The sequence below is a fragment of the Bufo bufo genome, chromosome 3 (genome assembly GCF_905171765.1).
Source record: "Bufo bufo chromosome 3, aBufBuf1.1, whole genome shotgun sequence".
Taxonomy (NCBI): Eukaryota; Metazoa; Chordata; class Amphibia; order Anura; family Bufonidae; genus Bufo; species Bufo bufo.
In genome coordinates, this window is record NC_053391.1 from 97,432,960 (window position 1) to 97,450,945 (window position 17,986).

At 43.0% G+C, this 17,986-nt stretch overlaps 1 protein-coding gene across 3 annotated transcripts in view; it reads right to left on the minus strand.

The window, feature by feature from the left end:
• Positions 1-17,986, minus strand: part of ABR (ABR activator of RhoGEF and GTPase) — a 381,876-nt gene that overhangs the window by 115,832 nt on the left and 248,058 nt on the right. For all 3 annotated transcript variants that reach the window (XM_040423381.1, XM_040423382.1, XM_040423383.1), the window contains one exon: positions 15,100-15,207. In XM_040423381.1, coding sequence (XP_040279315.1) covers positions 15,100-15,207 — 108 coding nt within the window. The remainder of the gene's footprint in view (positions 1-15,099; positions 15,208-17,986) is intronic.

The following is a 17,986-nucleotide window of genomic DNA, read 5'->3' on the forward strand; positions in this document are numbered from 1 at the left end:
TTAGTTTTTTTTTCAGTAACTCACTGGTGAATTTGATGGTGGAGCAGACGAATCTGTACGCCCAACAGTTCGTCGCTCAAAACCCAGGCTCAGTTTTGGCTAGACCCGGTGGCTGGACGCCGGTCAGTGCAGCCGAAATGAGGACATTTTGGGGCCTCGTGCTGCATATGGGTCTAGTCCAAAAACCCAGTGTCAGGCAATACTGGAGTGGGGACGTCCTATACCAGACCCCACTGTACAGTATGGTCATGATACGTCACCGGTTTGAGGCCATCCGGAAATGTCTGCATTATTCCGATAATGCAGCATGTCCCCCCCGAAGTGATCCTGCCTATGACCGGCTGTATAAGATACGGCCGGTCATCGATCACTTTGGGGCCACATTTCAGCAGGCCTACGTACCTGGAAGGGAGGTCGCGGTTGATGAGTCTCTCGTTGCGTTCAAGGGGAGACTCAGTTTCCGCCAATACATTCCCACAAAGCGGGCGAGGTATGGCGTGAAGCTATACAAAATTTGTGAGAGTGCCTCAGGGTACACTTACAAATTTCGTGTGTACGAGGGGCGAGATTCCCGTATTGAACCCCCAGAATGTCCCCCCACTCTGGGTGTTAGCGGGAAACTCGTGTGGGACCTTATGTACCCACTGCTGGATAATGGTTACCACTTGTACGTGGATAACTTTTATACCAGCATTCCCTTGTTCAGGTCCCTTGCCGCCAGATCCACGTTCGCTTGTGGGACCGTGCGGAAAAATCAACGCGGCCTCCCTGCCTACCCCCTCCAGGTACCTATCCCCAGGGGTGAGACCCGTGCCCTTACCAGTGGAAACCTGTTGCTGGTCAGGTATAAGGACAAGAGGGATGTCCTTATGCTGTCCACAATCCACGGTAACGGCACCACCCCTGTCCCTGTGCGAGGTACCGCGGCAACGGTCCTCAAGCCCGATTGTATCGTCGACTACAATCGGTATATGGGAGGAGTTGATCTCTCTGATCAAGTCCTCACGCCATATAACGCCATGCGCAAAACCCGGGCATGGTACAAAAAAGTTGCGGTCTACTTGGTACAGGTTGCCATGTACAACTCTTTTGTACTATCCCGAAGCGCTGGCAGCACAGGGACATTCCTCCAGTTCTATGAGGCAGTCCTCAAAGACCTGATCTTTTCGGACCGGGAAAGAGCAGGCCGGAGTACCTCGGGAATTGGAGGCGCCCGGATCGTCCCTGGCCAACACTTTCCAGGTGTGGTCCCCCATACTGGAAAGAAGGGACGAACCCAAAAAAAGTGCAGAGTGTGTCACAAGAGGGGGATACGGAAGGACACCACTACTCAATGTGACACTTGCCCCGATCATCCGGGCCTCTGCATTATCAATTGCTTCAGGGAGTATCACACTTCCATGGAGTACTAAATTTTTATAATCCTCAACAGTCCACTAGAGAACATAAAACACTATGGCTCTCAGACTTTGGAGACACGGAAACAATTTTTCTTTCCCCAAAAAATATTAGTTTTAGAGCAGGCATCCTCAAACTGCGGCCCTCCAGATGTTGTAAAACTATAACTCCCAGCATGCCCAGACAACCTACAGCCATCAGCAGGGCATGGTGGGAATTGTAGTTTTACAATATCTGGAGGGCCGCAGTTTTAGGATGCCTGCTTAGTGTCTCCAAAGTCTGAGAGCCATACATATTGGGCATCGTCGCGTGCGTAAAAGTCGTCGCTATAAAAATAACTTTTGACCAAACGCCTCGGGTGAACGGTGTTAAAAATATAAAATAAAAACTGTGCCAAAACACCAATTTTTGGGCAAAATTTCAATTTGAATCCATTTTGCCGGTAATAAAGCAAGGGTTAACAGCCAAACAAAACTAAATATTTATTGCCCCGATTCTGTAGTTTGCAGAAACACCCCATATGTGGTCGTAAATGGTTATATAGCCGCACGGCAGGGCATAGAACGAAGGGAACTCCATATGGTTTCTGGAAGGCAGATTTTGATGGACAGTTTTTTTTTTGACACCATGTCCCATTAGAAGCCCCCCCTGATGTAGCCTAGACTAGAAACTCCAAAAAAGTGACCCCATCTAAGAAACTACACCCCTCAAGGTATTCAAAAGTTACTTTACAAACTATGTTAACCCTTTAGGTGTTCCACAAAACCAAATAGTGAATGTAGAAACAATTTTAGAATTACATTTTTTTGTTACATTGCCTCAAAAAAGACTAATATAGAGCAACCAAAAATCTAATTTACCCCAAAAATAGTCCCAAAACAACAACCACCTTATCCCGTAGTTTCCTAGATGGGGTCACTTTTATGGAGTTTCTACTCTAGGGGTGCATCAGGGGGCTTGAAAGGGTACATGGTGTCAATAAACCAGTCCAGCAAAATCTGCCTTCCAAAAATGACGTTCCCCTTCTTCTATGTCCTGCCGTTTAGCCAAATAGTAGTTTACGACCACATATGGGGTGTTTTTGCAAACTACAGAATCAGGGCAACCCATTTTGAGTGTTGTTTGGCAGTTAACCCTTGTTTTACTCCTGGAAAAAATTGATTATATTGGAAAATTTTCCAAAAAATAGAAATTTCAAAATTGTTTCTCCATCTGCCATTAACTCTTGTGGAACACCTAAAGGGTTAACAAAGTTTGTAAACCCAGTTTTGAATACCTTGAGGGGTGTACTTTCTTAGATGGAGTCACTTTTTTGAAATTTCTATTCTAGGGGTGCAACAGGGGGCTTCAAATGGGACATGGTATAAACAAAACCAGTCCTGCCAAATCTGCCTTCCAAAACCCATATGGTGTTCCCCTCCTTCTATGTGCTACCGTTCGGCCAAACAGTAGTTTACGACCACATATGGGGTGTTTTTGCAAACTACAGAATCAGGGCAACCCATTTTGAGTGTTGTTTGGCAGTTAACCCTTGTTTTACTCCTGGAAAAAATTGATTATATTGGAAAATTTTCCAAAAAATAGAAATTTCAAAATTGTTTCTCCATCTGCCATTAACTCTTGTGGAACACCTAAAGGGTTAACAAAGTTTGTAAACCCAGTTTTGAATACCTTGAGGGGTGTACTTTCTTAGATGGAGTCACTTTTTTGAAATTTCTATTCTAGGGGTGCAACAGGGGGCTTCAAATGGGACATGGTATAAACAAAACCAGTCCTGCCAAATCTGCCTTCCAAAACCCATATGGTGTTCCCCTCCTTCTATGTGCTACCGTTCGGCCAAACAGTAGTTTACGACCACATATGGGGTGTTTTTGCAAACTACAGAATCAGGGCAACCCATTTTGAGTGTTGTTTGGCAGTTAACCCTTGTTTTACTCCTGGAAAAAATTGATTATATTGGAAAATTTTCCAAAAAATAGAAATTTCAAAATTGTTTCTCCATCTGCCATTAACTCTTGTGGAACACCTAAAGGGTTAACAAAGTTTGTAAACCCAGTTTTGAATACCTTGAGGGGTGTACTTTCTTAGATGGAGTCACTTTTTTGAAATTTCTATTCTAGGGGTGCAACAGGGGGCTTCAAATGGGACATGGTATAAACAAAACCAGTCCTACCAAATCTGCCTTCCAAAACCCATATGGTGTTCCCCTCCTTCTATGTGCTACCGTTCGGCCAAACAGTAGTTTACGACCACATATGGGGTGTTTTTGCAAACTACAGAATCAGGGCAACCCATTTTGAGTGTTGTTTGGCAGTTAACCCTTGTTTTACTCCTGGAAAAAATTGATTATATTGGAAAATTTTCCAAAAAATAGAAATTTCAAAATTGTTTCTCCATCTGCCATTAACTCTTGTGGAACACCTAAAGGGTTAACAAAGTTTGTAAACCCAGTTTTGAATACCTTGAGGGGTGTACTTTCTTAGATGGAGTCACTTTTTTGAAATTTCTATTCTAGGGGTGCAACAGGGGGCTTCAAATGGGACATGGTATAAACAAAACCAGTCCTGCCAAATCTGCCTTCCAAAACCCATATGGTGTTCCCCTCCTTCTATGTGCTACCGTTCGGCCAAACAGTAGTTTACGACCACATATGGGGTGTTTTTGCAAACTACAGAATCAGGGCAACCCATTTTGAGTGTTGTTTGGCAGTTAACCCTTGTTTTACTCCTGGAAAAAATTGATTATATTGGAAAATTTTCCAAAAAATATAAATTTCAAAATTGTTTCTCCATCTGCCATTAACTCTTGTGGAACACCTAAAGGGTTAACAAAGTTTGAAAAAACAGTTTTGAATACCTTGAGGGGTGTAGTTTCTAGAATGGGGTCATTTTTGGGAGGTTTCTATTATCTAAGCCTCACAATATGACTTCAAACCTGAACTGGTCCATAAAAAGTGGGATTTTGAAGATTTCTGAAAATTTCAAAATTTGCTTCTAAACTTCTAAGCCTTGTAACATCCCCAAAAAATAAAATATCATTCCCAAAACAATTCAAGCATGAAGTAGACATATGGGGAATGTAAAGTCATCACAATTTTTGGGGGTATTACTATGTATTACAGAGGTAGAGAAACTGAAAATTTGAAATTTGCTAATTTTTCAAAATTTACGGTAAAAATTGTATTTTTTTATGCAAAAAAATTAACTTTTTTGACCCAATTTTAGCAGTGTCATGAAGTACAATATGTGACGAAAAAACAATCTCAGAACGGCCTGGGTAAGTCAAAGCGTTTTAAAGTTATGAGCACTTAAAGTGACACTGGTCAGATTTGCAAAAAATGGCCTGGTCCTTAAGGTGAAAATGAGCCTGGTCCTTAAGGTGAAAATGAGCCCGGTCCTTAAGGGGTTAAGCCTTCACAGCCGAGCTTTAGATTTGATTTAGATAAAGGAGAGGTAGGTAAATAATTGGGTTTTCTTTAGGTTCCTGGTCTGGGGTTTAAATCAATTTACTGTAGGCACCTGATCTAGAGTCTGAATTCATTTAGGGGTCTGATATCACTAACTGCAAAACTTTGTTCTGCAGAAGTCAGTGATTTCTAAGGACTTGTGTATTAGGCTACTTTTAAACTCGTGTTTTGTGCGGATCCGTCATGGACGGATCCGTTCAGATAATACAACCATCTGCATCCGTTCAGAACAGATCCGTTTGTATTATCTTTAACATAGCCAAGACGGATCGACCTTGAACACCACTGAAAGTCAATGGAGGACGGATCCATTTTCTATTGTGCCAGATTGTGTCATAGAAAACGGATCCGTCCCCATTGACTTACATTGTGTGTCAGGACGGATCAGTTTGGCTCAGTTTCATCAAACGGACACCAAAACGTGCCCGTCTCCAAAGCGGAATGGAGTCTGAACTGATGCATTCTGAGCGGATCCTTTTCCATTCAGAATGCATTAGAGTGCAAACTGATCCGTTTTGGACCGCTTGCGAGAGCCCTGAACGGATCTCAGAAATGGAAAGCCAAAACGCCAGTTTGAAAGTAGACTTATTTCATTTTTATTTTTTCCCTTTTAAAAAAAATAAATTCAATGGTAGGGATTCCCTAAGATACAAAAGTTTTTTCAGGGGTTCCAAATGCTAAGGAGCTTGGGAAGCCCTGATCAGAGTCATAAAAATGAGCACATAATATAGTATATTCCATGGCTAAAGGGCTTGTCCAGGATTTTGATATTTATAGCCTTTCCTCAGGATAGGTAATCAAGTTCTGATCAGTCGGGGTCCGACTCCTGGAACCCCCACAGATCAGCTGTTTGAAAAAAGTTTGGCGCTCCATTAAAAGGGGTTATCCCATGACTAATGTAAAAAATGAAAATCAGACATCACATAGTACATGACAATCTCTTTCTAACAAAGCTAGAACCAGCCCTGTACCTCACATGGATCCAGAGATCTCCCCATTAATTGCTCTGCTAGATTTTTTATCAAGCTGAAGGGGAGTGTCCTTTCTGCTGTGGCTAAGGGGGCGTGTCTCAGCTCTCCCTATCACAGCTCAGGAGGCAGTTACAGGATGAAACTGAGCATGTGCGGCCTTCTCTGTGAGCAGGTCAAAGAAATAAGAAAAAAACTGCCGGTGGCGCTATACAGATACATTTTATTGAATAACTCAGTGGCTGTGCTAAATTTTTAATTGCATGATATTTCAAAAGTATTCAGATCCAGGTGCTGGTTTGAAAACTGTAGAATATTTTTCGTGGGACAACCCCTTTAAGCGCCAACTCCTCTTCCTAGGCGAGTGATAATGTGTTTAAAAGTCACATGACCTAAGCTCAGCTCAATCTCATTCACGTGAATAGGCCCGAGCTGCAATACAATGTAATGTCCGGCACTGTGCGTGGTAGGCTGTGAAGAGGCTGCAGCGCTCACCAGAAAAACGCATCATCTTCAAAAGGCTGATCGGTGGGAGGCCGGAGGATGGATCCCCCACTGATCAGATATTGATTACCTAACCTGAAAAAAGGGCCATCAATATCAAACCTTCAGACAACCCCTTTAAAGATTTATTCTTATTCTTGCTTTGTTGTCTTTATTTAATATGGCTGCCTGTCATCAGAATATGCTGACACTATCCAGAAACACGTCAAAGCCATCAAAGTGGGGGGCTAAGAGCTGAAAAGCACACCGCTTTCTGTAACCTAAGCCAAGGAAGCAAAATTCGCAGAGCACTCCTGGGTGCTGGGTGATATCTGAGCGAGGCGGACAGTAACCTTCACTTATCCTTATTGCTGCGTGTAATGGGCCTGTAATTGCTACAACTCCATGCTTCCATGAAAGATGAAATAACGCAAGGTTGAGGATTTGGGCCGTGAACTGTAATGAATGGCGTTTTGTTCCATGCTTTACCTAGAGATAATTGGATAGTCGTACAAGGCGTAAGTAGTATGAAAGCCCAAGTATCTCCTTACACAAGGGGGTGCAGTATTATAGGAAATGTATGCTTAAGGGCTCATGCACACAAACGTATTTTACTTCGGTGTCTGTTCCATTTTATTTTTCAGCTTGTATGCGGTACCATAAAAACGGAAGCGCATTCCATTTCCGCATGTCCATTCCACAAAAAACATAGAACATGTCCTATTCTTGCCCGTTTTGCAATGATAGGCATTGTTACAATGGATCAGCAAAAAAAAAAAATGATGTCAAACAGACGTCATCCATAATTTTTGCAGACCGCAAAATACATACGGTCCTGTGCATGAGCCCTTATACAACGTACTGCTATGAGAACACCCCAAACCTTACAGGATTTCTTGATCCATAAGAGTAACCTCACTAAAGCTACTTTCACACTTGCGGCAGGACGGATCCGACAGGCTGTTCACCCTGTCGGATCCGTCCTTCCGCTATTTCGCCATGTCGCCGGACCGCCGCTCCGTCCCCATTGACTATAATAGGGGCGGGGGCGGAGCTCCGGCGCAGTACGGCAGTTCGCGGTGAGAGGCCGCTGGACTAAAAAGTCGGACATGCAGGAATTTTAGTTCGGCGGCCTTTCGCCAAACTAAATGGGACGGAGCGGCGGTCCGGCGGCACGGCGAAATAGCGGAAGGACGGATCCGACAGGGTGAACAGCCTGTCGGATCCTTCCTGCCGCAAGTGTGAAAGTAGCCTTACCTTTATAGGACTAGATGGCTATGTTTATTCTGCAAGTATATTTATGTATATAATAACAGAAAATCCGTATGTTGGGGATAGCGAGGGTAATTTTCTCACTATTCTGTCCAATGGCTTCATGTAGGACTGAAACGATTACTCGAATTAATCGATTTACTCGACACAAAAAAATCCTCAAATTTGCATCGATGATTCGTTTGTGCCATGTGACCATGGAGTGTGATTGAAGAGCTTGCTATTACTCACACTTGGTGGTCACCCGCCTGCCTGCACAGCGCTGCACTGGATCCTGACGTACACACATATCGTCAGGACATTTTAGTTCACCTGCGCTGCGGCTGGGCACTGATGGCTACGAGGGGGAGCTGATGGCAGTGGGGGCAGCTGGTGGCATTGGGGGAGGAGCTGATGGCACTGGGAGGGGAAGCAACTGATGACATGGGGAAGCTGGTGGCATTGGGGGAGGAGCTGGTAGCATTGGAGGAGGAACTGGTGGTACTGCTGGAGGAACTAATTGCATTGGAGGGGGAACTGATGGCATTAGAGGGGGAACTGATGGCATTAGAGGGGGAAACTGATGGCACTGGGGGGGGGGGGGACATTTGGCACTACAGGCACATTTGGCATCGGCACCATGAACACAAGATGTGTATTCACAATGAGATGTGAAACTTTCCATTCATTTTGAGTACATAAAGGGAGGCCTGCTGCTGAGCATAATACACAATAGAATTTTCCATTTTCCATTTCAGATTTTCGATCAGCGAAATGGGACCACACAAGATAGAAACGCAACTAAATATACATTAGACTGAAAAACGAGACAAAGAATAATGGAAAGGTTACGGCACAGATGAGGGAAATGCATGGCTCGGTATTTCTCATAAGATGCCACCCAAAAGGCACTAAATGAAGATAAAGACGACATCTTGGAGCAACTGAAGCACTGCAAAAATAAAATCATGGCTCAGTAGTGCTTCAATGGAGTAATGATACTGCATCAGTGCTATGACCATGAAGGGGGTATCCCCAAGCATTGTCAGTATGCTTGGGGAAAACCCTGTGTATTTAAGACTAATTACCATCTCTTTATAAAATGTTCCTGCTGGGATTTGAACTCACAACCTTCTACATTAAAGGCAAGAATCTTAACCACTGAGCTATTGAGCTCAATGCTAAGCTGTGACAGAAAAACCTCATGGTAGTTTCTCATGTATTAGGTATTCCTATACAGCAGGAGTATCATTTTATTTTGTTTTAGTAATTGTAAAAAAAAATGTATGGCACAAAATAAATGTGTAATTACAAAAAAAATAAAAAAATATATAAAATCATAACTCTGATATATATATGAATGCATAATATGTGGGAAACTACTACTGAGGTTTTTAGCCATAGTATAGCTACAGCAGGTTAACATGAAGCTCTATAGCTCAGGGGTTAAGGTTTTTGACTTTAATGTAGAAAGCAGAATCATAAAAAAATAGAGGCTAAATAAAACTAAAATAGACACACCAACCTTTTAAATTTGTGTAACTATTATTTTTTTCTTGGGAAAGGTGGAAACCCTAAAAGAACCCCTTGCTCCAGGTGACCCCCATAACTTTTTTTTATAGTTAAGTCTACGGAGATGTGTGGGGGCTCATTTGAGGGAAATCTGTCTTTTTTGACAATACCATTTTGGGTTGTGTATGACTTGATCACTTTTAATTAATTTTGCTTGGGAGATAAAGTGATGAAAAAAAATTGTAAATCTGCCTTTTTTATTTTTTTCTGTTACATCCTTTTCTGTTACATGGGCTAACTTTTTTTATAAATATTTTAATATTATGGGTGTTTTCGCAGGCGACGATGCCCATAATGTTATTCTTTTTTTGTTTATTTTTATTTTGGGGAAAGTGGGGTGATTTTTATATTTTTAAAACTTTTTATATTTTTTTTAATTACTTTTCATCAGATTGCAACTTATACAGAATAATTTAAATTGCTCCATTATTCTGTATAGAAATCACTATATGGCCTCCTGCACACAAACGTTTTTTGTTTTCGTTTAAGTTACTTTTTTTGCGTTCCGTATACGGAACCATTTATTTCAATGGATCCGCAAAAAAAATGAAGGTACTCCGTATGCCTTCCGTTTCCGTATTTCCGTTCAAAGATAGAACATGTCCTATTATTGTCCGCATAACAGACAAGGATAGTACTGTTCTATCAGGGGCCAGCTGTTCCGTTCCGCAATCGCAAAATACTGAAAAAGCCATACGGTCGTGTGCAGGAGGCCTATCACCGTTTAGTGCTGCCACCTAGTGGCCTGAACTGGGATATACTAATAATGAGCCTAGTACAGGCTGCGGCTCATTTTTAGAACAGGGTTCTTTCCCCGATCTATACTGGGGTAAGGCGCGTCTGAGCAGGAAGACCGCGTTTCCGTTTTTTTAACACTATCAGATGCCGTGGTGACATTTGACAAATGCCACAAAGGGGCCCACTGAGATTTATCGCCCAAGGGCCCACATGAACTTGGAGCCAGCCCTGGGTACAGAACGGCAGAAGATTAACATGTACTCAACAAAAACCTATGGATGCCAGCGGTCTTGCTCAGATGGCTGGCATGACGTGCCCTCATTGGCGATGTATAATCACTCGCTCTATTGCCCAGTGATCATCAGCTAAATGGTTATATTAGCAGGAACAACTAATTGCAGAGGGTTGCAGCAGTGGAAAAGGGTCATAATGGGTCTTCGTAAGAAGATAAATCTTCAAGTGTTAAATGAGTTGTCCAGGATAAAAAAAAAAAAGACTTTTTTCTTCCAAAAACCGCAGCACTCCTGTCCACAGGTTGTATGTAGTATTGAAGCTCAGTCCCATTCGTTTGAATAAAGCTAAGCTGCAGTACCAGACACAACCTGTGAACAGGTGTGGCGCTGTTACTGGATAAAAGAAGCCATGTTTAGTATTCGTGCCAATCACGGCTGCACTGAATTTATTATTGAATGCATTATCTGAGTACAGTTCAAAACAGTGGAGGTTGGGCAGGAACACACAACATTATAAATCATTATAATGCTTTGTGAGTTTGTGTGACAGGAGCAGTGTTCAGTCCAGGAAATACTGCTGTTACACGCAGCGTATTTAACGCACTGAATACACTTGTGTGAAATTCCCATAGGGGTTGTACCATCAGTCTATATGTCCTATTAAATAAAAAAAAAAAAAAAATCATTGGGGGGGGGGGGGGGGGGGGTATCTGCCACTTGTGACCTTCCTCAGATTGCCAGAACCAGGAGCTGATCCTACAGAGCTGGAGAACACAACATGTGAGTGCATTACATGGACGATCATTCATTTGAATGGCCGGCATGTAATGCTGTTTCCCCCCTGCAGCGGCCAATGCAGAGGAAACCTGTCACTAGTCGCTGCAGGGGAAAGGCAAAGGGCATAACTAATTTATGATATACTAGGTACAGTGTCTTTATGGTGTAAAAAAAAAAGTAGCAACCGTTCCACAGAGGCAGAAGAATGTCCACTGAGCTACAACGCATAAAAGAGCAGTGTAATCAAAACACATGGAAATTTAAGCGACACCTGAGTGGAGCTTGCATGAACCACGTACATGCTGCAGAACCAATCCCATTCAGATGATCGGAACACAATTTCTGCAACAAATCGGGCATGTGTGAATTCACTCTAACATATATCTAATTGTACTCAATAAGAGTTTATTTGCTATGAAGCAATAGTCCCATTCCCCCGAAAAAGGAGCTCAATCCAATTTCTCCAGAAATGTACTTAAAACATACTTGAGTTTTCACACAAAAAAAGAAAAAAGTTTGCATAACGGCTGTGCTGCTTTGTACAATCATGATTGTGAAGAAATGGTTATCTTTGGGCTTCCCTAAAGTCTCTTTTATTTCCTGTTTCAGCAGCACAGCTAGATGCATTTCTCTCACAAGCAGTGGGTTTTTCCTTTCTCTTGAATGTGCCAGTACTGTATGCAGTGACCTTACTTCCCTTACTTTCTTCCATGTTTGTTTTCTTCTAGAGAGCTCAAAAAGTTGTTAAGGAGGGATAAAGGCAGGAGGCTCCTATGATGTTTAGAAGCAGTGTATAAGCAGTTGTTTTATCATGCTCACAATCTCAGCTGGCTCTGTCACGCCCCCACTCCCTCTGTGCTGTCTTCTGAGTCTCTGTCAACAGGCAGTGGACTGCAACTTGGTGGCAGGAGGAAGTGAATGCCCTAGTGACCACAGAATTGAACCGGAGACTTTTCTGGAAACATTTCTTGTGTAACATGGGATCAATGCTCTACTACAAGCATGCTCAACCTGCGGCTCTCCAGCTGTTGTAAAACTACAACTCCCACAATGCACTGCTGGAGGCTGTTCGGGCATGCTGGGAGTTGTAGTTTTGCAACAGTTGGAGGGCCGCAGGATGAGCATGCCTGCTCTACGACATATTACTAAATCACCAACCTATGACACGAGTAACTCATCTTACTAGCAGAAGTGTGTCAATAAGGAGCCTACAAGGCACCTGGGAAGAGTCTGGATACTCTACAGCCATTTGGGTACATTTTGCTCGTTCATCAGGTAATCGGCAGTACATTTACACTGTCCGTTACTATGAACGCTTGTTAGCAATAATCTCGGCAATGTAAAGGACCCTTCATGTGTCAGATTTTTTTGTGAATGCATCTGACAGATTTTGTGGTCGTTTTCACCCAAGGACTTCAAAGAAGCAAATGTATGCCATTAAAAAAAACCTGCATATTAACAGCACCAGCTCTGCCAATTGCCTCAGTAATGACATTTGACACAGAACTGTGCGAACAACCAAATACTGGTCGGAGTGGTCATGTGAAATACATACAGGCATCACAGCTGCAGCCACCAACAGTGGGGGATTTAAGAGGAGAGAACGAGTTTATATGTGCCCTGATAACAATTTAGGGCGAAGTTCACATCTGCATTGGAGGCTCCATTTGGAGTCTCTATCGCAGATTCCATCAAAAAGACCGAACAAAAAAGTCCTGCATGCAGGACTTATTTGTGTCTGGCAAAAAGGATTGCAAACGGAAAGTGGAAGGACTGCAGAGTAGTCGGTGGGGTCTGTTCATTTCAGTCATGTACCCTATCCAGCACTTCTATTACCTATATTTCAAAATAGAGTGGTGGTGTGAACTCGGCCTTACAAGTATATGCTTGGGATTTGCTGTTGACAGTTGCCAGTTTTGGGGCTCTCTTTTAGGGGCATATTTTTTTTTCTCGTTTGCATTTTTTCACGGCTGTACAGTATTTCTTTTTTGGGCATTTAGTAATTTTTGCTTTGTTTTCAGGGTACATCCACACATGACACATTTTCAAGCACTGTTCTACAGTACAAGCAAAGTGAATGAGTAGTGGAAACTGACCTATGGTGAAGATTTTAAAGCTGCTCTGTCATCCGGATCAACCCTACCAGGTATATAGCCTGGTAGGTTTGATGACGCTGATTAAAACGATACCTGTTTTATGTCTGTTGGTGGTATTGTTAGGGAGAAAAAAATTAACTTTTAAAATTATGCAAATTTACTATTTGAGCACCAGGAGGCGGGCTTATGCAGTTTCAGCACCTCTCCAGCGACGCCCCTAGTGCTCCATAATGACCCCCTCTGCTTTTCTTCACGCCCACCCCCACCTTTAGATTGACAGTGCTAGACCACACTCCTGTTCAGAATGACGCGTGCACACATCATCTTGGGCTTGATCCCGATGAGTGAAGATGTGGTGCGCATGCGCCGTTCTGAACACGAGTACACTCTAGCACTGTCAATCTAAAGACAGGAGGGCGTCATTATGGAGTTCATTTTTCTCTGCAACGATACCACCGACAAGGTAGGGTTGATTCAGCTGACAGAGCCGCTTTAAACCAACCGCATGTCAATTTAGGCTGCGGATTTTCATTGCAGATTTTACCTTTTAGAATGCAAATAGGACATTAACCTGGCAGCTTTTTAAGCGGAATTTTGGCATGGACAGCTGCAACGAAATTTCGCAGAAAACCCACCAACAGCCACGTCCATTTTGCCTCCCATACAATTCAATGGCAGACAGCACTGAGGATCACGGAGGGGCGGCTTAAAGCTGCGGCCACGCTGAGAAAGGACATGTCCCTTCTCGGCACAGCCTCGGTTTTAAGCAGAGAGCAGGCAGAAAGGACGTTGTTTTTGGAGAAATTTCGATGCGGCTGCCCGTGCCAAAATTCTGCTTAAAAAGCCGCCATGTGAACGTCCCCCAAAGGGTAAATCTGCATCAAATCAGTGTTTCCATAACAAAATCCACAACCAAAAATGCACCACGAGGTCAGTTTTCTTTTGCTGCGGATTCCCAGCAAAACTGCTGTAGATTTTCTGCTGCACAAAATCTGTGGCATTTAAGTCACATGTGGACATTCCCTTAAAGTTATAAACAGGCGGGAGCCCTGAAGGGAAATGAAGGAGTTTTACAGCTTTAGGGCTCATTCAGACGGCCGTATGCTGTCCGCAAAAATACTGAATGCTATCCTTTTTTTGCGGATCCGCAAAAAAACGGATCTGCAAAAAAACGGATAGCATTCAGTATTTTTGCGGACCCATAGACTTCAATGGGGCCATGTCCTGATTTTCACGGACAAGTATAGGACATGTTTCATTTTTTTTGCGGATCCGCAAAAAAACGGATAGCATTCAGTATTTTTGCGGACAGCATACGGCCGTCTGAATGAGCCCTAAGGTTGGGTTCAGGCCATTTAGTTTTCTGATCTGTCAGAAGAACAGAAAAAACTAAAATAAATGGATCCTTTACTTTGAGCATCCGTTATGCTCGTTTTGCGTCCGATTTTGTCAGTTTTGTCTGGAATCCGTTATTTTAACAGGATAAAGTCCTGTGAGAAGGAATTTTTCTGCCATCAAAAATAACAGATCTCTGACAGAACTACAAAAATCTGTTGCAAAATGAGCACAAGGGATGCTCAACATAAAGGATCCGTTTTTTATTTGTTTTTTTTTTAATGTTCTTCTGATGGATCAGAAGAACGGAAAACTAAACGGTGATGTGAACCCGGCCTAATACTTTTTGTTTTGCATTCACTTTCAGTTGCAGGCTAATGCCTCATGAATATGCAGGATGAAATGGCCTACAGCAGTGTTCCTCAACTCTGGTCCTCAGGACCCACCCACCGGTCATGATTTGAGAATATCCCACACAATGAATACCTGTGGTAAGTCCTGGTGCATGGACACTAATTATATCAGCTGCTGAATACTAGGGAAATCCTGAAAACATGACCGGCAGGTGGTTCTTGAGGAAAGGAGTTGGGGAACCGTGGCCTACAGAATTGACAGACGGATTCGACCACAGGTTTCCTGATGCAGTTTTGAAAGTCAAAACCAGGAGTGGAATTCACTCCTGGTTTTGGCTTCCTAAACTGCATCAGGAAACCAATCGTGTGGCCGTACCCTAACAGGTGTCAGAAGAAGAGAAATGACCAAATGTCCACGCGCATCCTTACCTCTGAGATTTTATTAAACTGGTTATTACACTGGCTGCACTTCTCCGCCGTCTCCAGGGCAGATTTGTAGTTATCCACAAAGGCCTTGTACACTCCAAGCTGACTGACCTAAAAACAAGAAGAAAAAAAGTGAAGGTCACAGTTAACCCTGTGTGATTACAGGATCTGAATTCCCCCCTCCATATGAAAGTACATGAGATATCCATCTAGCTTCCGAAATCAGATCAGCCAGGGTTCCCATGACAACACGTTAGGGCAATGACAACGGCTCACACAAGGCCCAACACCCATTTATCCTAAAAGAAATCCATAAACTACTGCAATCCAGCGATATAATGAAAGAGCAAAAAGATGATTAAGCACCTACAACTACACAGATACCAGCAACACACAAAAAGAGAAAAACGTCCATTAGTGCTTCCAACTTGGGCAAAGAATAGCAAACAAAAGAAATAGCTGCTTAAAAGCGCTGACACAAACAGTAGAAAGGTTGGACAAACCCGCCAACGCCAGCATGTCATAAAGGTATAAACAGAATCGGAGGTCGGAATAAAGCCTGTAGTCAGACGTCTGCTCAGACCACTTTACCCTCTGAAAAAAGTCGAAAGTGTACCAATACGCCTTAGGCTACATTCACATTAGCGTTTTTTGCGGAACTGTCATGGATCTGCAAAAACGCTTCCGTTACAATAATACAACCGCATGCATCCGTCATGAACGGATCCGGTTGTATTATGTCTTCTAGAGCCATGACGGATCCGTCATGATCATTGAAAGTCAATGGGGGACAGATCTGTTTTCTATTGTGTCAGAGAAAATGGATCCGTACCCACTGACTTACATTGTGTGTCAGGACGGATCCGTCTTGCCCCGCATCACAAGGCGGACAGAAAAACGCTGCAGGCAGCGTTATGGTGTCCGCCTCCAGAGCGGAATGGTGACTGAACGGAGGCAAACTGATGCATTCTGAGCGGATCCTTTTCCATTCAGAATGCATTAGGGCAAAACTGATCCGTTTTGGACCGCTTGTGAGAGCCCTGAACGGATCTCAGAAACGGAAACCAAAACGGCAGTGTGAAAGTAGCCTTAGACTTTTCCTGCCATTCATCAGCGCAGGGCACGCTGTGAACGGCACGGGCAGCGCAGCGATGCTGCCTGTGCCTGAAATAACCAAAAGCAAAGCTCTGTACAGCAAGGAGTCTTGTTATTGGTTGATTCGGGCGGGCTTTCAGAGCGATACAGGCCCCTATAGCAGGGGAGACTGGTGGGAGCTGGAAGGAGGAGGGGCTTGCTCCCCGGTAGGCGCCGGACAGTAGGGCGGACACCGGAAAACATGACAGCGGTGAAGCTGAAGAGGAGCGGTACAATGTATCAATGTGTATGATGTCTGAAGATCACACACTGCGCCACATACGTCGCACACATCACCAGATACATCATGATGTATGTCTGTAGTGCAGTGTATAGTGAATGCAGGCAGGACATTATAGGCATGTGATAAAGTACAGGGAAGAGCCACTATATTGGACTGTACTTTATCACTTGGCTATAATAGTAATAGTAATGTTCCCCCTGCATACTCACCTCTTATGCCCCGTTCACTCCACCGTTGTTCTGCTCTGTTACATCAGCAGAACAACGAAAATAACTGAAGTGCTGGATCTGGAACGTAAGGCTGGGTTTTTGTCATACATTTAACAGACACAAAAAAAAAAGCATACACTAATGGATGCCATACTGTGGAATCCGTCACCATAGAGTTCCATTGTAAGAGGGGGGGGGACAAAAAAAATAAAAAGATAAGTTTTTGTAGTGTACCACTTTTTTCCTTCCTGCAAAAAAAGTTTCCGTTGGGGATCCTGTCTTTTTACCAGACAAAAAAAAGTGTTGCATACAAGTTATTTTTTTTGTCTGATCTTTTTAACAGAATCTGCAACAGACGCCCCGAACAGAGCATCTATTGCAAATGTGAACAAGTGTAGGCCCACGTATTATGTATCTGAATTACTGCAACTTTTGTACTCCTCGTCGGCTAAAAATACTTCCCAAAAATGGTAAGAGAATTTTTTTCCTCTGAAAAAATGTAGTGCAACCTCTAAATAGAATGGCCCTTCATAGCTCTCAATGTATGTCTATATGGGACGTAAAATACCGTAGAAAAGTCCGCTGTGGATTCTGCAGTGGATCTGTGGGGAAAAAACACAACAGAAACTGCATGAATTACATTCGTTTTTTGCTGCAGAAATGGCTCTGGATTGCAATGGGCGAAATCCGTGGCACAAATGGACAAACTGCAGATTTCAAATCCAGCCAATTTATGCTGTGGTTTAATTACGCAGCATGTGGAGAAGGTACCCAAGTTTAAAAAAAAAAAAAAAAGCTGCATAATGGCTGTGCTTCTTTGTACAATCATAACCGTGAAGGAACTGGTGGTTTTCAGCTTCCCTAAAGTCTCTTTCAGCCATATAATTCCCCATTTCAGCTGCACAACTAGATGCATTTCACTCATAAGAAGGGGGTGTCTCCCTTCTGTTGAATCTGCCAGTACTGTATGCAGTACTTGTTTGTATTCTTCTAGGTAGCTCAGAAAGCTCCCGTGATGTTCAGAAGCAGTGTATAAGCAGTGCTTCTATCAGGCTCTCAGGAGTTAAGCAAGTTGTTACTAGGGACGGATCGTGCCTGAATACATGGCAGTGGACTACAAATTAGGTGGAAGTGAGACCCCTAGTGGCCATGACTTTATAGTTTTTTTGTTTTTGTTTTTAAAGGTGGCAATAATATTTTTTAAATGAAGGGATTTAGAAATTTGCTAGTTACATCATTCTCTATAAAATGAAATTTAGTGTACAGTAAAGTGACTCTTGCCGCACGAAAATCCATGATGGTG